Source organism: Panthera pardus, unplaced genomic scaffold (assembly GCF_024362965.1).
Source record: "Panthera pardus isolate Hobbes unplaced genomic scaffold, ASM2436296v1 HiC_scaffold_16, whole genome shotgun sequence".
Lineage (NCBI taxonomy): Eukaryota > Metazoa > Chordata > Mammalia > Carnivora > Felidae > Panthera > Panthera pardus.
The window spans coordinates 67060827-67085237 of record NW_026526721.1 but is presented as its reverse complement, the minus strand read 5'-3'; the positions used below and the strand labels follow the sequence as shown (position 1 = coordinate 67085237).

At 36.9% G+C, this 24411-nt stretch overlaps 1 protein-coding gene across 3 annotated transcripts in view; it reads right to left on the bottom strand.

Annotated features, from left to right (window-relative positions):
* Positions 1-24411, bottom strand: part of SLC15A2 (solute carrier family 15 member 2) — a 35112-nt gene that overhangs the window by 6693 nt on the left and 4008 nt on the right. For 2 of the 3 annotated variants that reach the window (XM_053903432.1, XM_053903430.1), the window contains exons 4-19: positions 21831-21923; positions 20406-20505; positions 18496-18586; positions 18150-18227; positions 13438-13520; positions 12895-12981; positions 12634-12723; positions 12497-12541; positions 11428-11460; positions 10652-10740; positions 9416-9497; positions 8696-8830; positions 7370-7534; positions 7174-7220; positions 6349-6459; positions 5653-5749 (exon numbers count right to left, since the gene is read on the bottom strand). In XM_053903432.1, the coding sequence (XP_053759407.1) occupies positions 5653-5749; positions 6349-6459; positions 7174-7220; positions 7370-7534; positions 8696-8830; positions 9416-9497; positions 10652-10740; positions 11428-11460; positions 12497-12541; positions 12634-12723; positions 12895-12981; positions 13438-13520; positions 18150-18227; positions 18496-18586; positions 20406-20505; positions 21831-21923 (1426 nt within the window). The remainder of the gene's footprint in view (positions 1-5652; positions 5750-6348; positions 6460-7173; positions 7221-7369; positions 7535-8695; positions 8831-9415; positions 9498-10651; positions 10741-11427; positions 11461-12496; positions 12542-12633; positions 12724-12894; positions 12982-13437; positions 13521-18149; positions 18228-18495; positions 18587-20405; positions 20506-21830; positions 21924-24411) is intronic. The other variant, XM_053903431.1, reaches the window with a different exon arrangement.

The following is a 24411-nucleotide window of genomic DNA, read 5'->3' as shown; positions in this document are numbered from 1 at the left end:
TCACCAGATACACCAACTCTACAGGTAACACAATGGCACTAAATTCATGAATTTCAATAATCACTCTGAATGTAAATGGATTAAGTGCTCCAATCAAAAGACATAGAGTAGCAGAATGGATAAAAAAAAAAAAAAGATCTATCAATTTTCTGCCTACAAGAGACTCATTTTAGACCTAAAGATATCTACAGTTTAAAAGTGAGGCTATGGAGAACCATCTATCATGTGAATGGACATCAAAAGAAAGCCAGAGTAGCCATTCTTATATCTAGACAAACTAGATTTTAAGTTTTTTTAATGTTTATTTACTTTTGAGACAATGCGAGAAACAGAGTGCAAGCAACGGAAGGGCAGATAGAGGGAGACACGGAATCTGAAGCAGTCTCCAGGTTCTGAGCTGTCAGCCCAGAACCTGACAAGGGGCTCGAACTCACGAACTGTGAGATCATGACGTGAGCCAAGGTCGACGGTTAACCGACTGAGCCACTCAGGCGCCCCAGACAAACTAGATTTTAAAACAAAGACTGAAATAAGAAATGAAGAAGGGCATTATATCATAATTGATACATAAATCAATTAATAACATAAATAAACTCATTGATAATAATACAATAATAGTAGGGGACTTTAACACCCCACTTACAACAATGGAGAGATCACCTAAGCTGAAAATGAACAAGGAGACAATGGCTTTGAATGACACACTGGACCAGATGGACTTAACATATATTCAGAACATTTCATCTTAAAACAGCAGAATACACATTCTTTTCGAGTGCACAAGGAACATTCTTCAGAATGGATCACATACTGAATCACAAATCATCCCTCAACAAGTACAAAAAGATCAAGATCATACCATGCATATTTTCAGATCACAACGCTATGAAACTTGAAGTCAACCACAAGAAAAAAGAAAATGAAAACGAAAACATCACAGTCCAAAACCTTTTGGATGCAGCAAAGGCAGTCTTAAGAGGGAAGTATATTGCAATTCAGGTCTATCTCAAGAAGCAAGAAAGGTCCCAAATGGACAATCTAACTTTACAGTTAAAGAAGCTAGAAAAGGAACAGAAAATAAAGCCTAAAGCCAGCAGAAGAAGGGAAACAATAAAGATTAGAGCAGAAATAAATGGTATAGAACAAAATCCAGTAAAAAGATCGATGAAACTAAGAGCTGTTTCTTTGAAATAATTAACAAAATTGATAACCCTCTAGCCAGACTTAGCAAAAAGAAAAGAGAAAGGACCCAAATAGATAAAATCAAGAATGAAAGAGGACAGATCATAACCAACACCTCAGAAATACAAACAATTATAAAAGAATACCATGAAAAATTATATGCCGACAAACAGGACAATCTGGAGGAAATGGATAAATTCCTAGAAACTCACACAGTACCAAAACTGAAACAGGAAGAAATAGAAAATTTCAACAGATGTGTAACCAGCAAAGAAATTAAATCAGTAATCAACAATTTCTGGCTTCCCAGGGGGAATTCTACCAGATATTTAAAGAAGAGTTAATACCCATTCTTCTCAGACTGTTTCAAAATATAGAAATGGAAGAAAAACTTCTAAACTCATTCTGCAAAGTTAGCATTACCATGATTCCAAAACCAGACAAAGACTCCACTATAAAGGAGAATTACAGGCCAATATACCTGATGAACCTGGATGCAAAAATTCTCAACAAGATACTAGCAAATTGAATTCAACAGTACATTAAAAGAATTATTCACCATAAGTGGGATATGTTCCTGGGCTGCAGGGCTGGTTCAATATCCACAAATCAACCAATGTGATACCCTACATTAATAAAAGAAAGTCTAAGAACCATATGATCCTGTCAATAGATGCAGAAAAAGCATTTAACAAAACACTGCATCCTTTCCTGATAAATACCCTCAAGAAGGTGGGATATATGGAACATACCTCAACATCATAAAGGCCATATATGAAAGACCAACAGCTAGTAACATTCTCAATTGGGAAAAACAGAGAGCTTTTCTCCTACAGTCGGGTATGAGACAAGGATGTCCACTCTCCCCATTACTATTTAATATAGTTGTAGAAGTCTTAGTCTCAGCAATCAGACAACAAAAAGAAATAAAAGGCATCGAAATTGGCAAGGAAAAAGTGCAACTTTCACTATTTGCAGATGACATGATATTCTATGTAGAAAACCTGAAAGACTCCACTAAAAAATTGCTAGAATTAATTCATGAATTCAGCAAAGTTGCAGGATATAAAATCAATGTGCAGAAATCTGTTGCATTTCTATATACCAATAATAAAGCAGCAGAAAAAGAAATCAAGGAATCGATCTCATTTGCAATTGCATTAACACAATGAGATATCTAGGAATAAACCGAACTAAAGAGGTAAAAGATGTATACTCTGAAAATTATAGAACACTTATGAAAGAAATTGAAGAGAACACAAAGAAATGGAAAAGCATTCCATACTCATGGATTGGAAGAACAAACATTATTAAAATGTCCATACTACTCAAAGCAATCTACACATTTTTTATATTAAATATAATTTATTGTCAAATTGGTTTCCATACAGCAATCTACACATTTAATGCAATCCCTATCAAAATACCACCAGCATTTTTCACAGAGCTAGATCAAATCTTAAAATTTGTATGGAACCACAAAAAACTCCAGATAGCCAAAGCAATCCTGTAAAAGAAAAACAAAACTGGAAGCATCATGATTCTGGATTTCAAGCTGTATTACAAAGCTATAGGCATCAAGACAATATGGTACTGGCACAAAAACAGACACATAGATTAATGGAACAGAACAGAGAACCCAGAAATGGATCCACAACTATACTGCCAACTAATCTTTGACAAAGCAGGAAATAATATCCAATGGGAAAAAGTATTTTCAACAAATGGTGTTAGGAAAACTGGATGGCAACATGTAGAAGAATGAAACTAGGCCACTTTCTTACACCATACACAAAAGTAAATTCAAAATGGATGAAAGACCCAAATGTGTGACAGGAAACCATCAAAATCCTACAGGATAAAACAGGTAGCAAACTTCTTTGACCTCAGCTGAAGAAACTTCTTACTAGACATGTCGCTGAAGGCAAGGGAAACAAAAGCCAACAGGAACTATTGGGACTTCACGGTAAAAATCTTCTGCACAGTGAAGGAAACAATCAACACAACTAAAAGGCATCCTACAGAATGGGAGAAGATATTTGAAAATGGCATAACTAATAAATGTTAGTACCAAAAATCTATAAATAACATATCAAATTCAACACCCAAAAACCAAATAACTCAGTTAAAAAATGGGCAGAATACATGCATAGACACTTTTCCAAAAAAGACATCCAGATGGCTAACAGACACATGAAAAGATGTTTAACATCACTCATCATCAGGAAAACAAAAAAATAAACACAATGAAATACCACCTCGCACCTGTCAAAATGGCTAAAATTAACAATGCAAGATATAACAGGTATTGGTGAGGATGCAGAGAAAGGGGAACCCTCATGCACTGTTGGTGGGAATGCAAACTGGTGCAGACACTCCTGAGAATAGTATAGAGGTTCTTTATGAAAGTAAAAATAGAACTACCCTACAGTCTAGCAATTGCACTATTAGGTATTTACCCAAAGGATACAAAATACAGATTCAAAGGGGTACATGCACCCCAATGTTAATAGCAGCATTATCAACAATAGCCAAACTATGGAGAGAGCCCAACTGTCCATAAACTGATGAACAGATAAAGATTTGGGGTGTGTGTGTGTGTGTGTGTGTGTGTGTGTGTGTGTGTATACTATATATATATAGTGGAATATTAGCCATCAAAAAGAATGAAATTTTGCCATTTGCAATCATATGGATGGAGCCAGAATGTATTATGCTAAGCGAAATAAGTTAATCAGAGAAAGACAAATACCATATGATTTAACTCATGTGGAATTTAAGAAACACGACAAATGAACATATGAAAGGAAGGGGAAAAGAGAAGAGAGGGAAACAAACCACAAGATACTCTTAATGATAGAGAATAAACTATGGGTTGATGGAGGGAGGTGGGTGGGAGATGGGCTGGATGGGTGGTGGGTACTAAGGAGGGCACTTATTGTGATGAACACTGAATGTTTTACGTAAATGATGGGTCACTGGATTCTACTCCTGAAACCAATATTGCATTATATGTTAACTAACTAAAATTTTTTAAAAAGAGAGAAAAATGTTAAGAATCCTGCTTCTTACATGAAATCCACCGAATTTTAAGTATTGTCAACTAATAATGATTATTATTACTTTTGTCAGTCCTGTGCAGGCCAAACAAAATAGGACTATGGAAAAAACTGGGCCCCCAAGCTCCAATTTATGATGTTTACTTTAAATGCTTATTAGATCCTGGCATTCAGAAACAATATGTATGACTTCTATCCTGAGTAGCATACAAAAAACAGAACAAGCAAAAAGTAGAATAATAACAGGAATACAAGTGTTATGGGTTGAATTGCGTCCCCTTAAAACTCATATGTTGAAGCCCTAACCCTAACTGAGTCCTGAGAATGTGACCTTACTTGGATATAGGTTTGTTGCAGATATAATTAGTCATGTGAAAATGGGGTCATTAGGGTGGGTTCTAATCCACTGTGGCTGGTATTCTCGTAAAAAAGAATGTTGGACACAGACAAGCCTTCTCTTGAAGGCAGAGATTGGGGTGATTCTTCTACATATCAAGGAATACCAAATGTTGCCAGAAAACCACTAGAAGCTAGAGGAGAAAGGGGCGCCTGGGTGGCTCAGTCAGTTGAGCATTCAGCTCAGGTCATGATCTCACAGTTTGTGAGTTTGAGCCCCACGTCGGGCTCTGTGCTGATAGCTTGTAGCCTGAAGCCTGCTTCGGATTCTGTGTCCCCCGCCCGCCCCCTCACAAGCACAATGAGATATTATTCACATCTACTAGGATGGGTATAAAAAAGACAGAAAAAAAGTGTTGGTGAAGATGAGGAGGAATTTCAACCTTCATACACTATTGGTGGGAATGTAAAATGGAATTCATTTTGGAAAAGTTCCTAGTGGTGCCTCAGATGGTTAAAACTTAGAGTTACCATGTGACCCAGAAATTCCACTCATACATATACACCCAAGAGAAATGAAAATGTCCATGCAAAAACTTGTACATGAATGTTCATAACAACATTATTTATAATAGTGAAAAGGTAGAAACAACCCAACTGTCCATTAACTGATGAATTGACAAATAAAATGTGTTACATCTATATAATGGAATATTAATTAATAGTAACAAGAAATGAAGCACCGATACATCCTACAACATGAATGAACCTTGGAAAATATGCCAAATGAAAGAATCCAGACACAAAAGTCCACCTATTATATCATTCTATATTTCTATTATATGCCTATTGCCTATGTTATCTCTTTTAATGTCCCTTATAGAGACCTTAATAGACTTTCTAAAGTCCCAAAAGAACCTATCACTTTACACTAGAAATAAGTATGTGACCCTGCACCAACATACAGTTTTCTTTGGATCCCAGGATAAATACAGATACAGATAATAAATATATAGATATAAATATAGATACAGATATATAGAAGGAGAGAGTAGGGTGGTCATGAGTTACTTACATTAGTAATAACAAACAGATAAGTTGCACCAAAGTCTAGTAGACCCATATTCAGTAAAAAGTCCTTATCTTCTGTTCTACAATGTACTGCAGCATATCTGGAACAGGACAATTTTAGTTAGAATAAACACCACATTTATTCTAGAAAATGCATTCCCATCTCCAGGGAAAGAGTGACCTCATCTCTCTATTCATGGTGAGTCAAGCAGCAAAGCTACCATTTCTCTTTGAAAAGAAGTCTCTAGGAGTGATTGATTTTAATGCCAGGTTTTTCTGACCCTGATCTGAGCTCTTCATTGTCTGTCAGGTAGTTTTTTTTTAACCTTATGCCTGAATAAAGAAGGCACAAATCATCTTCTTTTGTGGACTTCAGGCCCTCAGTCTTCTCATCCAAGCCTTATGTGTTTTTCTCATCCAAGTCTTAAGAATTAGTGAAACAGTATAAAACAGGAAACCTGAGTATACTCAAAATCAATCCCCACACCTATATGCAAAGAAAACATTTAAAAAACAATTGTTATATGTAGGGTGCCATTCCAGAAGACTCTGTTGTGCTATTTGGAACGCAACTGAATTTTATTTGTACAATGACATTGGGCCAGTGGAATAAAATGAAATTGCAAAAACGAAAAATAAAAATAAAAATAAAAAACAATTGTTGATAGAAGTAAAAGGTCCACAAGGGTAATGCTCTTACTCTCCACTTTGTACAGTTATGTAAGCAGACACACCATAGTCTTCACCAACACTGAGGAAGATATCTGTAGTCAGGGAGATGTTGACTTCTTTGTGTAATGTATTAATAAACCTAAGGGTAGAGACATTGTCACACATCAGACAAACCCTCCCAAACAGGGACACCTGTTTACCGCTATATTCCCAGTGCCTAGAACAGTTTTTGGCACACAATAGCAACCACCTAATCTTGACAGCCATAAGCATGTGCATCTCTCTATTTCATGCCTGATTCCTGCTACAGAGACCAGTGACCTCTTGGGTTCTCTATCTCTGTAACTTTCCCTGGATACCTGACATGATTTTTGCCTTATCTGGATTCAAAACCAAAGGTGTTACCTTTACTACACCATAGGGCTTCTACAGGTTTACAAAAAACTATGCTTTAAAAACACAGTAACAATAAGGGATATTCAACCACCAACCATGAAGAAAGGATTATTTGCTCACTTCTAAATTTTTCTCTGGTGATCACAGAGAGGGAAGTACTCAGTTATTTTCCTGAGAGCAAGATAAGTGGATTAAATTCAACAAAAAGGGATGTACACATTAGAGCACCAGGGACATATACAGATACAGGGTCATCTTTTAATACCACATGCGAAAGCAAACCTGTCTCTCATTGTCCTGGAAAATGCCTCTGATACCCATGCCCTTGATATTATAGGCGAGAGAATCTCTGTACAAGACAAATAGAATGTGAGGCTACTTTATCTGAAGCCCCACAGATCAGAAGAGAGACCAAGATTCAAAACAGAGTGGCCTGGGTTCTCCTTGACATCCAAACCTCACAGTTGTCATCCCATTGGCTGTTTTGTTTTCTTCATCCTTCACCTGTAATAGAGGAAAGTAAAAATCAGTTACTGGTGACAACAAGGAACTGATAGTCAGAAATCTGATCATCAGGCATATCTTTGGTAAGATATAAATGATCCAGTCAAAAAAAGATAACAGTTTGGAACCTAGATCATTCCTCAACTTACCATCATGCTGGAAATATTTTTTCCATCTTCTCGAAGGATCAGACTGTACCAGTTCTTCTCCTCCACAGAATGTTTAGTGTAGACGGACAGATTATGATATTTTAGGTAGAAGTGGAAATCCTGGCTCTTTGTCTTTAGGTGGAGTTGGGCATAGTGTGGCATCTTCTGTGGAATGAAGAAATTGTCATGCTCAACTTCTGATGCATTGTAGACATCACAGTCTCATAGCATCCCAGGGCAGGTGAGCTCATCAGATACTTTCAACCTTGCCCTTTAACCTAGTAATTCTGTTTTTAGGAATATGCTATATTAGAGTAATTGGAGGCATGCATAAAGATTTATAGTAAGGATGTTCATTATAGGATTATGTATAATAAAAAAATCTTAAATACCTATAAGGATATACCTCAGTAAACTATGATATATCCATAAAATGGAATATCATGTGTCCATTAAAATCATGCTCTTGACAAAGAAGGATGATTATGATATGGTTAATGTTAAGAAAAAAATCAAAGTTCAACACAGCATGTAGAGTTTGAGTACTTTTTAAAAACGTATTTATTCATTTATACAAAAATGCTTAACTGATCATCTCTGGGTAATGGAATTACAGGTGATTTTTATGTCCTTCTACATACTCTTCAGTTTTCAACAATAGATGTATATTATTTTTATTATTAAAAACAATATCTTAAAATAAATATTTCAGAATATTTACAGTAATATTAGTGAAAATATACAAGCCAAATCCTTCCAGAGGATGTGATATTAGGAAGCAGTTTGAAATAACAATACAAATGACAACCCACTGAGAGCTTACAATGTCCCTGACACTAAGTGCTTTACATATAATATTTATCCTTACAACAGCTTATGGCATAAAAATTATTGCCATTTTACAGATGATGAAACTGAGATTTAGAGATAAAGTATCTTGTTCAGGGTCTTATAGCTATGGAATGGCAGAACCAGGAATTGGACTGGGGCCAGTTTGACTCCACAAGTGTGTGCTTCTAACCACTATATTATGCTGTCACCTTGATGCATAATCTGAATGTGTTTCTTTTTTAAAAAATTTGTTTAGTGTTTATTTATTTTTGAGAGAGAGACAGACAGAGGTGAGCCAGGGAGGGGCAGAGAGACAGGGAGACACAGAATCCAAAGCAGGCTCCAGGCTCTGAGCTGTCAGCACAGAGCCCGACATGGGGATCGAACTCACCAACCAGAAGATCATAACCTGAACCGAAGTTCAGGATGCTTAACCAACTGAGCCACCGAGGTGTCCCTGAATGTGTTTCTAATTAATTCAAGTCCATATCTCACCTGAAAGGATCTGAGGGACTCTTCCAGCAGAGTATTGTTTTCATCTCCCAGTACTGTCACCTTCACCTCATCATCTGCCAGATTCAAGACTTGCAGGAAAATCTCTTGAGGACCGGGCTGTGGTGGGGTCATTCTCTTAGGACATAGAATGCATGTCAGAATTACCAACAAATAACCCTTCAAATACAATGAGAACACATAGCTCTGTCCTATCTCTGACAGCCTAGTCCATCTAGTCAAGAGGACAGTTTTCTCCCTCTGAAGAGTATTTGGCTTAGAAAACTCTGAAGGCAGTTTGGAGGGGGAAGCACCAGCTCAGTGTAGCAAGCACTGATGTTACATAACAAACTCCATGCTTTTTGACTCAGTTGTGGCCTCATACATCATTCCCCAATAATGGCTATTCCATCTGCCAAATATTCAAAAGCCTGTGTTCCCAAAGGGATGACTAGATACCTTGGATATTAGTGTTTGGGAATTCCTTGACGATATACTCTGAAACACTCAGGTGGGAGGTGGGTGTCATTTTACATTGCTGTTCTACCCTTGTATCTACTCGTTTACCACGGATAGGTATGATGCACCCTCTTTAGATCAGGTACTGTCTAGATCAGGTACTGACTGTGCTAGGTCCCAGGCAACCAGGATTGAACAAATCAGAAGAGTGAATACCATAGATATGGTCTTGCCCTCATGGAGCTTTAGATTTATTGAACTCACATTAATTTTTAACTCTACAGCTGCTGCAACTGCAAACGCCAGGCTTGCTAGGATCATACCAACAGCCATTTTCCTAAGTGATCTGCAGAGGAAAGGGAGAGACAATATATCTAAACTTTAAATCTAAACCCTCTAAGCCTACCATTAAAGACCTTTCCTGATTTGGTCCCAGCTACTCCTCACACTGAAGAGTTATCTGTTAATGCACCACATTTTCCCACATCAACTTTTGTTTATGATGGTCTTTCTATACATTATGTCATCATAACCAAAAATAATAGTAGTGCAGCCAGATATATTGAACATTTGCTATATGCCAGGCACTATACATTTTTACCTCATTTTCTTCTTCTTCATAAGTCTTATTTCCCTGGCACTTTGTTTCCCTTCTTACTGCACTTAATATATATCACATTGTGTAATAATTATCTTGCATGTGTTCTACCTCCTTTATTGAACAGTGAACTCCTTCAGGGCTGGATCTATGCTGTTATATTTGCATGGCATTGGTGCTGAACTCAATAATATCTGCTCAATCAATGAGTAAATGAAAAAAGACCATTTGAATACATTTGAATATGATAATGTGGTCATCAAAAAGAAATTGCTATTAAATCAGGAATTAGAGGAGGCTGGAAAACCCTCTGGTCAAATTTACAAAGAATAACACTTCTTTTCTTTTTAAGTTTTTATTTATATTCCAGTTAGTTAACACACAGTGTAATATTAGTTTCATGTCTACAATATTCAACATTTCCATACAACACCCGGTGCTCCTATTTAGAATGGGGCGAAAGCAGTAATTAGGGACAACTCTATTCCCACTCTTACTAGGTACCCACTTTGTTTCATATAGACAGTAGAAGATTTAAAGGGATTAGTTGTCATGATAGGCTTTATACTTTGAAGAGGCAGCATTCAAGAATAAAGCAACAAGTTGATTTAGGATTCTATTCTCACATACTTTTGACTTTCCATGAAGCTTAGATCTACCTCTTCAACATCACACAGTTCAGTCGGCAATAATGGCTTGGACTGTCTATAATAAGAATTAGTTAGCTCTAATTCCCATCCTCCAGTATCAATAGGCATTTAGTTTAACTTAGATACATAGAAGCAGAAAAATTATAAACCAAAACAAATCATGACTAAGTAGAAAAGTACTGACATTAAACTTTTATCAAGCTGAGCAAATATTAAGTCAGTTTAAATAACAAAGGCATAGTGAGCACTTACGAAAAGTTAATTCCACATTTGGAAACCAGTCGATAAATGACAAGGTCAAACAATGGAATGAAGATAAGAACCAGAAGGGGATTTAGTACCTGTAACATCATGGTAAAAAGGATTAATTACACATATTCTTCTACCTCAAGTGTAAGTATGTGCTCTCATTTGCTTGTGTGTACTCTAACGTTCAAACATAGTTTCATTGTACTAAGTATGGAATGATTCCACCTCTCTCAGTCCTTTATACCCAGGACTCTATTTGCCCTGCATAGCACCTCAGCTTCTCAATATCCCACAGAACAAATTTCACTCTGAACCTGTTTTTCTGTCCAATCAGTTGGGAATTTTTCCCTCCCAATTTCACTTATCTTTTCCTGTTCCACAGCCCAAGGGAAAATGTGAAGGAGAGAAGGAGAGAAGGAAGAATTGGGGATTATTAAACAAGGGCTAAAAAAAGAACTGGGAGTCACCAAATTGTGTTTTACTCACACAACAAAGCCTTACACTTTCTTGGACAATATTTCCAAAATACTGTCTTGACATGGAAAAAAAAACCCCGAGCTTATACTTCTCTTGTGAGATCAAAATTCACTCTACTTGGAAGTGGGCAGGATGTGAAAGAGAAGTGTGGGGCAAAAGGAGAATATTTTCACCCCTATCCTTAATCCTCCTCAGCATACAAGGAAACAAACATCCAGTTATATTTGGTAATCCTGATATTACAGGTAGAAGTATAGATAAGGAAAGCCATAAATCCCCATGAGTATAGAGAAAACTCCTACCTGCATCTGGTCAGGCTGAAGCACAAAAACACCCTGAAAAATTATAATAAATTACACTTGGATGGTGGCTAAAGACAAGAATAGCTTAGATCAAAAATATTGCTAATTAGTAGGAGAGATACATAAGATAAAATTCACCAGGTCTTTAGTTCAGGGCCATGGTTGAGCTTCTAAGGGTATTTGGGGAAACAGACTGGGAATGGCTTCAGGCAATGCTTGCTGAAGGCAGGTAGGCCTAAAGTAGAATTTTCTTTTTCGGTGTACTATGGTTTTCTTGAGAGAGAGTAGAGTCAGTGTGTTTTTGTTAATTTCAGTGACTGCAGTTGTAGGTGATAATGTGCAGAACACAATGTTATGGTTAGGATAATGACTTCCACTAACACACAGTGTTTCCAAAGTTGTTCTCCAGGGGTCAACAAGAGAACAACCATAGTAAATTCTGGACAACCAGAGAAAGGGAAAAGGTAAAATTATAGTTTGCAGGCTCCAAATAGACTGGTTAATAAAATCTTGGTATCATTCCACCCTGCCCTCTTCACAACTGAGATGGTAGAAAAACAAAATAATAATCTAAGTAGAACAACTGAGAGCCTAGATGAGACTGAGTTTGCTAAAGAATGGAGATTGGAAAAACAAAACAATGTTTACAACTTTCCCATTCCTTGTCCATGTACAAAGTACCACATTTCTAGGTCCTCTCCACGAACCTGGGATGGGCTAAATGTGTAGTGGCACCAATCAAATCCGATGCTACTATGCCCCAGGAAGGCTTAGATGGGAGAAAACATTCTCTATCCCAAGTCTCTATCATTTCATTCACTCTCTTCTCACTACTTCCTTGTATACATTTAAACCTTTCCATCTTTATATTCCTGATTTCTAAAGAGAAGATTCTGTGTTTTTATTTCTAGACTAGCTTTTTAAATTTTGCCTACTCAGTACCTTCATGTTAAAGGCACCTCTCTTATGATCTTAAGTCAGTTTTCAGGCAAAAACACAAAGAAATTAATTTTTCCCTAATATGGATTATAAAGAAAATAATAGACTTCTCTGGAAAATCTTTTCTCACCAGATTCCCATTCATCCTTGTGGCTTGCAAGGTCCATCGTGAGCCCTAGGGGTGACAGATGCTATTATGAGAAATTCCTTTCCTGTGAGAGGAAAGGGGCTGGAATAAGGAGTTGTTTTCAAAAGAACCATTCTTACCTGCTGATCCAAAAGAGCCCAGAACATGGGAAGTGGGATATATAGGAATAGTACCCTGGTCAGTGCCTTCACATCCATAATGAGCTGCTTCTGCAAGAAAGGGAAAGAAGGAACAGGCTGAATTTCTAGAGTTGGTTTTCTTGTTTAGAGTAGAAATGTCCCAGAACAGTAAGAGAAGAAGTCAAATGCAGTAAGAGGGAATCAGTTTGGACATTGAAAATCTCCATGGAGGCATAAGATATTTCTGCACTTCCAACTTACTGGGTATTTCTCAGCTGCCCAGTCCAGCCAGTGCTGTCGCTTAGGAATGTCCCCAGAGCGGTTGTTGAAACGGTTGGAAATAGCAAACTAGGGCAGAGCATAAATATCAGAGCATAGATACCAGAGCATAGATATCAGAAGTGTGACAAAAAGAAAGCCTCCCATGCCTTTTCTAATTCATTATCCCTTCCCTCAGATACACATACTTTAATTGACTTACTCCAACCCTTTGATTTCATCAGACATTGAATACAGAATATTTCAGATATAATTTTAAACTATTCCTGCATCCTATTGGCAACATATATTACATATACACATTTCAGAAGTTTTTTCTCAATTTACAAAAATGGTTACATTATATTTTTTACTTAATGGTTAAGTAGAGACACAGAGGAAGACTGATTAATCTCAGTTTGCCAAAAGGTACAGAAGTAGAACAGAGTCATTGGGAAAAATGTATACCCATGTTTGAAGGCCTATATGCTCAGCATAGCATCTCTCTCCCATTGATTGAAAAAGGCAGGTAAACAATTCACTCACCCAGATACACTTGACAACTTGACTCACTATGTTTCCTTCAGGAGGTGGTTTTCTGTATATTTTGCTTCCCATTGCAAACACAACTGCAGTTGATACACGAACAAGGTTCTTAGCTTCTCATTCAGCACATTCAGTATGTCAGTACTAAGGACAGGCTGCTGACGTGTTAGGAGTGACTGGCAAAGCTTATAAAGGGAGGGGACTGAGTTAAACTTCCTGACTTTGGAATTACACAAATTATGGGATCCCAGAGAAGAATAAAATGGTCAATAGTTAAGAGAAGTAATCTGTTGAGACTTTCTTGTGCCACAGAAATCAAAGTCATTTCTGAATTCTCTCTTTTTCTTCCATCTCTACATCTGATATGTTACCCACTTTAATTGAGACTCTCTTCAACATATTTCCTATCTGCCCCTTTTTTGTATTACTACTGCTAGGACTCTTGTTTAGTACCTTGGAACCTCTACCCTGGATTATTAAAATGGCTACCAACTAGTTTTTCAATCCCTGGTCTCTTCCTTCTCTTATCTGATGCCAAATTAAAACCTTATTTCTAGGACCTACCTAAAAAGCCCAAACTCCTGGCATGAAAGCTCTTCCCAAATTCATTATTATCCTCATGGCTATTATTATCACTATCCATCTATTGAAGGTTTACTATTATATGCAAAGTGTTAAGCATTTTATATATATTAACAGATTTAACCGGAAAAATATGTACTACTCTCTCCATTTTATTGCAGAAATTGAAGATAAAAGAAATTAAGCAATTTGTACAGATTACATAGTTATAAAATGCCAGAAACTGTATTTTTGACCTGAGATTTGTCTGACTCAAAAATAATATATGCTGTTAACAACCATAAAGCATCTCATTCACTCATTCTTACACTAGACACTTTGCTAGATAAAAAAAGACATGGCCCCTGTGGAGCTCACCTCAATCTACTATTTCCTACTTTATGTTTCATTATTTCCCATTAGGTACTCTACACTCTAACCACTATTCATAATTCTTACAAAAATAATTCTGTGCTATTACTGTACTTGAGCTCATTCTCTTTTCCTTACCCCGTATTCTTTAACCACATCTTCACAGCTAATTATAAGTGAATTTTATTTTCTTATTTTTTTCTACATTCCAACTAACCAGCAATTAGATGATATTATTTTTATAATTATGAAATACTAAACATTATTTTTTTCAAGCTTATGAACTAAATTCAGCAGGAAGACTCTATCTTGGTACTGTCCCAAATGTATTTCCCTCCTTAATGGATTTCCCAGCTCCAGCAAGATGTCCCTCTAGAAGTTCTTCTACCAAAGGTGTCTTTGTCAGTGACCAGCAGCACTTTATAGTATCTTTATGCACCAGAATGCCTGAGTCCCCTTACTTTTCCTTACCTTAACTTTCTAAATTCTCTTATTCTCAGTCAGATTGCCTTTATCACTTTTTCTTCATTCATCCTCTGTTTCCCCAAAGCTTGTCCAAATAGCACGCTTTACTTACCATGGGCTTCTTATTGTTGACAGAAAAATGGCTAAGAGAAAGGATGCTAATCCTGGGAGACAAGTGGGCTGCAAAAGAGGTATCTAGACAAGAGGAAGATTTTGGAGGGGAAATAGACCACTCCTAAAACTAAGAATGATCCTAGAAAGAGGCTAGAAATATCAATAGTAGAGTGGACAGTGGACTGATAAAAGGAAGGCCAGGTAATTATATGGGTAAGATCACACTTAAATTTCAAAGCCACTTAACTGAAGAAGAGGAGTAGGAACCTTAAGTTTCTCTACTAATTCTTTCTTGCAGTAGATGATGTTGCCTCCTACTTCATAAAGAAAACACAAGCCTTCAAATAGGAATTGTCTCAACTTCCTGACACAAAATCTATTAATTTCTATATCTACAGCTATCCTCTTCTCCCTCCAGTTAGTTGAAGGTGATATTCCTCCTCTGTACAAAGGTAATTCTGCCATGTGTGCTTTCATACTGATTACACTGTCTTTTTCTCACATCTTCAACTTCTTTCTCTACTGGAGTCTTCCTAATGATATTCAAGCATGCCCAACATACTCTCTTGACTCCATGTCCCATTCAGCTATACATACCATTTTCCCTTTCTTACCTCTTATTCACTTCTCATTCTACTCTAATCTGTCTTGAATCCACCAATGTATCATGACTGATATCACCAAATTAGTGACCTTCTTGTTGCTATATTCAATGGGGATTTTTCTCCCTTATCTCACTTTCCCACTTAGTAACATTTGTTACTCTGAACAATTCCCTTCTTGAAATCCTCTTAGAATCCAAGATAGAACCCCTACCATTTTAGCCATTCCTTCTTAGTCTCATTTGTGAGCTTTTTCTTTTTGCCTATCTTGTAATACTGGCATTCCTCAGGGCTCTAACGTAGCCCTCTTTTACTTTAGTTTTACTATCTCTTAGTTATTTAATCTATTTTTATAGCTTAATTGCTCTTCATACACTACTAGCTCCAGATCTTTATCTACAGCCCAAACATTTCTTCTGAGCTTTAAACCTGTATTTCCAGATAGCTCTTTGATAACCCCAATTACATTTTCAAAGACATCTAAAATGTAATGTATCCCAAACTAAATTCATTAGTGTAATGATCCCACTATCTACCTAATTGCTCAAGTCAGAACCCTAATATTCATTGATTTATCTTCTCCATCACTTCACATTTCTAATCATATCAAGTTTTGTCAATTTTACCAGGGCTGAGACTAGTCTGAGCTGAGTGAGACACTCACCTTGAGCACAAAATTTTAAATAATGCCAAGAATTCAGTAATCAAGATAAATAATATCCTTACTTCACCCTTAACCCATTCTTTCTCCACATTATGGTCAGAGACACCACTGAGAAATAAAAATCTAACAATCATTCCTCTGTTCAGAATTTTTTGTAGCTCCCTAATATTTTGATAAAGTTCTAATTCCTTAAGACTTAAAAGGCCGTTCGTTATTTGGTTTTTGTCACTTTTTTTCTCTTTATCTTTCTCATTTATACCTGGGGCAATCTGGAATTCCTCTAAGGCCTTCAGATATGTCACAATTATCTCTCATTTCCTTGTCTTACAGATATCATGTCTTCTTTGATTAACTCCTGCTAATCTTTTAGGCCTCATCTTAGATACCATTTCTTTAGACAAACATTTTCTGAGCTTCAGAGTTTTAGTCAGACATCCCTCCTTCGTGTTCCTACAACCTTTTCTGTACCTCCCCCACTGTGACACTGATCATACTGTATGGTAAATTCCTGTTTACTATGTATGTCTCCCTTTTCCTGCTGGACTATATAAGTTTTTTGAAGGCATAAACTCTGTGGCTCTCTAATTCATCAATGTAACCCCAATTGCTACACAGGATTTGACACATAAAAGGTTCATTAAATAAATGTTTGTTGAATCAATGAATGAAAAGAATAGATGAATAAATTTATAGTGAAAGGCCAGAGAATTATTTATTCGTACCCAGAAAACTGAAGCAGCTAATAATGACAACTAACACTTGTTTAACATTTCATAGTTTATAAAACATTTAACTTATAGTATCTCTTTTTATCTTTATAATTATTCTGATGTGTTAATATTATTATTGTGCCATGATCCAGAGAAGGAGACATAGCACTAAGTGGAAAACCAGGATGATATTTGGGAAAATGTTTGGTTTCAAAGGGAGAAGGAAGCAGGGAATGTATTATCACAGCTCTCCCGGAATAACACAGAAGTTTCCTTGAAATTGGAATTAGAATCTGAGTATTACTATTAACCACCCCCTGGAAGAAAATAATCAGGACTGAACATTGACTCTTTGGGTTCTTTCTTCCTCTATTGAGTTCTTTATGTGTTGCGCTGGATATCTTCCAGGGGGGTGTCACCCAAAGACTCAGAGTGAGAACAGGTTTCCAGGTCAGTGATTAGGAACAATCACATCCAAGTTTCCCCTTAGACTGCATAAACTAAGCAACACACACATCCTCTTTCCTCTTCCATTATTGGGTTGTCGGTGGTAAGGAGAATGCCACTTGATCTAACTTGCATCAGTTTCCACCTACTCATCCAACTCCCCTCATTCCCTTTGATCAAGAGAAAACTCCTTGGGAGCATTGAAGAGCAGGACAGAAATAGCAAAACCTAGAAGCTACTTTAAAAGAATTAAAAATATCTTCCAATAACCAGATAAATAACTATCAGATGAAATAAGCTAGATTGAGAGAAAGGATTAATTATCTTCCTCGCTTCCTTACATATTGTAGTATAGAACGGTGGATCTCAGCCTTGACTACTCTTTAGAATCACCTAGATATTTAAAAGACTATGGATACCTAGCCTCCATCCTGCAGAGATATTGACTTAATTGCTCCAATATAAGGCACAGGGATTAGTCTTTTTAAAAGCTCCCCAGAAAACTTATTAGTTATATAACCTTGGGCATGTTTCTCCCTTTCCTTCCTTCTTTCCTTTGTGTCTTCTTTCTTTCTTTCTTTCTTTCTTTCTTTCTTTCTTTCTTCCTTGGTTTCTGACTTCATTCTGTTAATTTATCTCCAATGTCTAGAGAAAATCCCTACAATAACACTTACCTAATAGGGTTAGTGTGAGGACTGAATAAAATAGTGCTTAGATGATGCTTTTCATGTAGCAGGCATCAGTGATTATTAATTTCCTCTGTCCCAGTGTACTTACCAAGAGCTATCACCATTAGTAATCCTGGAACTCCAAAAGCCAATGCATAGCAGTCTTCCCCAAAACACTGCACATCTCCTAGGCCAGAAGAAAGTAACCTTGAATCTTGAATCTTTGGTGTTCTATTCTGCAAGCTCAAGTTTGTGAGGTCATAGACATAGCCATCCTCTTTCTTCCCATCACCTCATCCATAATCTTTCTTTTGGGCCAGACAAATCAAGATTAAAAGAAATTCTCAGATTTTTAAGCCCTTGTAAAAGTAGAGGATGAAGAGCAGGAAGCCTTGAAAAGATTTTTGACTGGTCAGAGAAAACCTTACACAGGGCCCCTTAGAAAAGATCCTAACCTCTAAGCATGGGTGTGATAAATGTAGAAATCAAGCTCCCTGCATTGATGGAGAGGTAGAAGACTGAGAAATACCTAGTCCGTTCCTCTGCCTGAAAAACAAAAAAACAAAAAATAAGTGTGATGTGCCTCCTAGCTCATCTACCCTACGTTCAGACTAAGCTGGAGGTACATGCACAGAAACAGATTCAGATATTGCCTCCATGATATCTGAAAAACATATTAGATATTTTAACACATAACCCATACAAACATTTACCCATCTTTCAAACCTAGTACAAGCATCTTTAACACTCTTATACCCCTCCTGGGAAAAAAATGATCATCCTATAATACTGTGCCACTTGTGTCCTATATATGTCCTAATATTAATTTCTTTCCATTAAATGTCTGTTTCATTGGGTAGGCTGAGAGTTCCTTTAGCACAGAAATCATATCTTGCTCATTTTTGTGTTCCCTACTACCTAGCATAGTCCCTGACACATATTACAGACTCAACACATTTTTATAGACTGAATTAATTAAGTGAATGATTGAGTTAAATAATAGATTTTATGGAATGTGTGGTATAGGAATAGTACTAGAACATAGGACAGTGGGTTAAATTGTTGATCAAGCAGGGTAGTTCACCTAGTGCTTATGGGAAGTCTGCCAGAGAGTATAAAAGGAAGTCCGTGGGCTTAGAAGTGGTTGGTGGAAACTTGGAAGTAGGTTTGTCTTATTATTCAAATATCTTTGCAGAGCAGTTACTGAATGAAACAACTTTAAAATATAGGCTTTTGTTTGTCTGTTTGTTTTTGTTGTTGTTGTTGTTTTTATTCATTATGCTTCATTCTGGTACCACAGATCTTTTCCTGACACGGTAGCACAATCTGTCCTTCCCTATTTTCTGTTTACAGTGTTTGGTTCCTCTTCTGGTCCCCTTTTAAATCTATTCCACTCACCTATTTGTACAGTTCATTGTGCCTAGAATCCCAAAGGTTGCCAAAGGTCGGTATTTCTCCAAAGTCAGCAAGCAATTATGATCTATGGTACCCCGGGCAGATAGGGAATATAAAATAATAACTCAAGTGGTCCGAAGGGGAGGAGATACACAAGAAGCAGGACACAGAGAAAGAACAGAGAGACAAAAACCAGAAACATGAGAAATTGCTATAGATGAGGGAATAATACATGAAGACAGACAAAAAAGAAAAGTGAGAGCAAAAGAGAGAAAGCCAAAAATGTTGCCTATTTAAAAATAGACTACTTTCCCTGCCTAATTATCAAGCTTCCTCGTTTAGGCCCATTTGCAGCTTATTCATACCTGTTCTCCGCCCTCCCCCCCCCCCCCCCCCCATTAATAGTGGAAAGTAGGAAAAGAGGAAATGATCATTCAGACAAGTTCATCTATAGAATCTCATTCTATTTTATTCTGAACGATCATTTCCCCCTTTCATAGAATTTCAGCCAGATGTACTTAAATCATCTCTACACTGCTTATTATCTCCCATTCTCGAAGTACCTGCCAAGGTTCTTCTCAAATACTTCAAGTGAGAGTAAACTCACTGCTTCAAACTCTTTTGGAATTTTTCCTTCCATCAAGCAAAAAACTTCCTATAGCTTTCACCCACTAGTTCTGATTTAATTACTATCAATATTTATAGACAGTTATAATATTCTCTTTAATTCTTATGTAGGCTGAATATCTCCAATTCTTTCAACCTTTCTTCATAAGATGTGTCTTAGTCCATTCACCACCCTGGTTACTTTCCTTTGAACATGTTTCAGTGTTTCAATTAATGACCAGTACCCAGCACCTAATAGAACTGACCTGTGGATTACTTCAATCTTGGCAAATAGCTACCTGCTAGGTACCTTTTTAATGCCTGCTCTACGTTCTTGAAAACACAGAAATAACAGGTCTCTTACATGTTTTTCTTCAAACTGGTCTCCACCAAAAGCTGCCACGCAGGGCTTGATACCTCCTGTCCCCAAAGCTATTAGACTCAGGCCAACCAATGATAAGACTCTGAAATGGAGAGGTAAGGATATAACCATATTGATATGAAGCACAACTGCAGAAATTGGATGTACAAGAGCAAAGATTCCTTTCACATTTCTTTACATTTCTGCAGGCACTTTCCATCTGCCTTCATTCCTCGGAGAGACCCAGAGACACTTAAAATATTTATGACCTTTGAGCCTCTGTCAGAAAGTATGCATTGCAAGGGGGCATTTTGTCCCTGAGAGCTCCATTTACCCTTTGTGTGCAATAGATAGAAGCAGATACTGAAGGAATTCCACAGTTAAAGCACTGTTTTCAATCTTATCTTAATTTAAGGAATATACCAACAGAAGGGCCTTATAAACACCTATCCCATATACCCTTCCTAACCACAAAACAAAATGTTAAAATTCTTTATGATTAATAGGAGAAGTGTCACTTTTTGTTGGGACACTGAGAAGGAGGTATCTAATATTTATTAAATTTTAAAATTCTTAATTCATTAGATAAATACATGTATGGGCAGATTATAAACATGAATACATATGATCTACTTCTTGAACAACTGTAACCCTCCTCTTTACTGACTGAATCAACTGACATCAGTATGTATCAAATGCCTATGGCCTAATAAACATCAATAGCTTAAATAAAGAGGGATAGAGCAATTGGAATATATGGAACTTAAATGAAAATAATCCAAGCTTTGAATAGGATTTCTGCAATGCACACTATAAAGAAATATTGTGCACATTTTTAGTCCTAGCAAAGTACAGATGTATGGGTGGGTGAATAAGTGGGGAAATATGAGGGGCATCAAGTTTTAATAATTGTCTCTAAGAGGGGTGCCTGGGTGGCTCAGTCAATTAAGGGTCCAACTTCTGCTCAGGTCATGATCTCACAGTCCGTGAATTTGAGCCCACGACAGGCTCTGTGCTGACAGCTCAGAGCCTGGAGCCATATTCATATTCTGTGTCTCCCTCTCTCTGCTCCTCCCCTGCTCATGCTCTGTCTCTCTCTGTCTCAAAAATAAACAAAAACATTAAAAAAATTAAAAAAAATAATTGTCTTTAAGAATATGATGAGTTTTTATGAAAAGGAAACTAGCTAGGCATTCTACAAGTCTCCAAATGTTTAATAAAAACAAATGAGGACAGCTAAAGTAGGCAAGAGTTCAACTGATCACAAAATAATTTTTTTTCTCAACCACTTTGGTAATAAAACAATAGGTTGGAAAATAAAGGGACATCTCTGGTAAGAAAATAGAAAATAACCTGTAATGAATGTGTGAGACATTGACCTGTCTAATGAAAGAAAAGTTGTTCAGTTTATTCCATGATTTTACTCACGTGTGTACCATTTGTCCCCCCAGTATTGGTAAGGCACCCAAGGACTTGACCACATGGCCAAGCACATACACCAAGGAGAGATAGATGATTGTCCTGTTGAGAGAGTTAAATCAGTCAGTCTACAAACAGAATCGAGAGAGTTGAGTAATACAGACTCAGAATTCATACTGTTCTCAGTGCCAGAATAAATGGAATGGAAGGAGGAAGGGGAGGAGGAGGAAAGAATTACCTGAGAAATGTACATAGATATAGGAGTGGTAAATGAAGTAAACAAACCAGAAAAAAGAGAGAGCAACTCTTTACCCGGTAGTGTTAGAGGTAATGGACATTCCCTTCAAGCTTTTTTCTCATATATGACATGTCCTTTTCCCCACTCACTCTACACTGGTTGGATCCACTGTTTGGATTTGCATCCACTGGTTGGATTTGCAGCAAATGACGTTTTAAACTATGAGAACCAGGACAATAGGTTACTTTGACCAGAGGTGTTGTTATCAAGGAACGTCTTTGGCACTAGAAATCAATAGGAATCAAGAAAAAAACTGCAGGTAAATAGGAAAAAAGAATGAGTAACATAAAGAACTTTCTCTAAACCCAACCAATGGGATGGATAAAAAGGCTCTCAGGTTCAGCCTGATTACTCGAACACTTGGGTTAATTGTAACCCCTACCACAGTTACTTCATGTTCAGGTTATCAAGGGTAAGAAAGGAGTCAGGGACTATGAAGAGACTGCCCAGTGATAAAGGTCATGCAGTTGGTAGGGACTTCTTGGGTTATTTTTCCAAGAAATCTGAACGGCAAATAGGAAGTGGAACAGCGAAGAATTCCAGGAAGAACATATGTAGAGATTTACACACTAAAATATAGCACACTACTACCTTTATGATATATTCCTTATGTGCATTACCATGCCAGCATTCTCTTTAAATATAAGTAGAATGTTAGTACTAGAAAGAACCTTGGAGATTATATAGTTTACACCTGTGATTTTAAAGTGTTATATGCTAATGTGGAATATAAAGAATGAAATGAAAGTATCAGACAGAGGCTGGATATGCCATCAATCTCAGGTTGTGGATTTCTTATTCTAAATGCCTACTCTCTTTCAGTTGGTTCTCCAGGGAAGGGACCTTAGAAGGTTTATAATGGCAAGTAGGGTATAAGAAGTTGGGTGACTAATCCAGGGCATTAATTGCGTATGACAATTAATATCAAAGGAAGGGGACAGGCTTTCCCAAAAGGCATGTAGCATCTTCTGGAGAAGAGTTTTCTTTGTTGGAATAAAAAGAATAAATAGAAGGGGAATGAAAAAGGACTGAAAAAAAGGCCAGTTATCATGAACCCAAAAGAGATGATCTCTGCGAGAAAAAAACAAAAGAAGTGTAAGCTGGAATAATAGAGTCTGAGTAGGGAGATCAGAGCAATATCAGATTGTTGGACTAAATGGATAAAGGAAGTATAAGTGGTTTAGAAAGAAAATAAGCAACATTTTAGGTGAAAGGCTCAGGAAATTAGTCTAGGATATGAAGAATATAAGAGGAAGCTAATGGTAGGAAACTTTAACAGAAAGAGAAAGAAGTCAAGATAGACTTGGACATTCTGCATTTGAAAGGGGGTCATTGAAATCCTAACCACAGGAAACAAAAGTTTTCTGGATAGACTTGACCAATCTTTCATTTGCAGATGAGGAAGGTGAAATCCTGAGAGGTCGAAGAACCTTCCTAGAGTGACATTCTAATTAATTAGTATTAGGGTTAGGTATAGAACTTCTACTTTCTAACTTACAGCCCAGTGTTCCTTCAGTTTTAATATAGACAAGTTAATGTGGAAAAGGAAAGGAAAGAGGGAGAGGTTTTAAGTTTTATTTCACAACCAGAGCCATTTTTAATGAGAGTTTAGGAGCTGAGAAGGAGTATGTGCAGTGATGGCAGAGAAAGAAACCTAGCATGAAGAGGGGCAGCTCTGATGAGACAAAAAATATAGGAGAGGGAAAAAACATGCTATATACCTATTCAGAGAAAGAGAAAGGAGATGGTAGTAAACACATTCATTAAGAGAGTGGCTGTAAGTCCAAACCAATAGGCATGGGGACACAGAGCATAAAAATCACACTAGAGACTATGACTAAAAATGTTTGGCTCTCTTAAAAGCAACTTGACATAAAAAAAAAAAGCATTCTAGCATGTAGTTAGCCCTCTCAGTAGATGTTTATAGAAATCATGAAAAGCCATATCCATGCTTCAATTTTAAAGGAAGTCATTTTAAAAATAAATAAAAGTACTAGGGCATTTATGGGAGTCTTTTATTCTATAACTGAATAAAGATCATGACTTATACTTTTTATTCTGCATATAGTACCAATCTCCTATCTGGATGGACTTGGTAACCAATATTACGTAAGTAGCAAACATAATCCACCATCTTTCTCTCAAGTCAAGAAACTGTATTCACTACTGTGTTATGGTTGTAGTCATATATTAAATGCTAAGTAAACACTTTAGAACAATGAATATATATAAGCCAAGTGAGATATAAACCAATGTTTACTAGAAAGGATTCCTTGGAATACTAGGTCCACA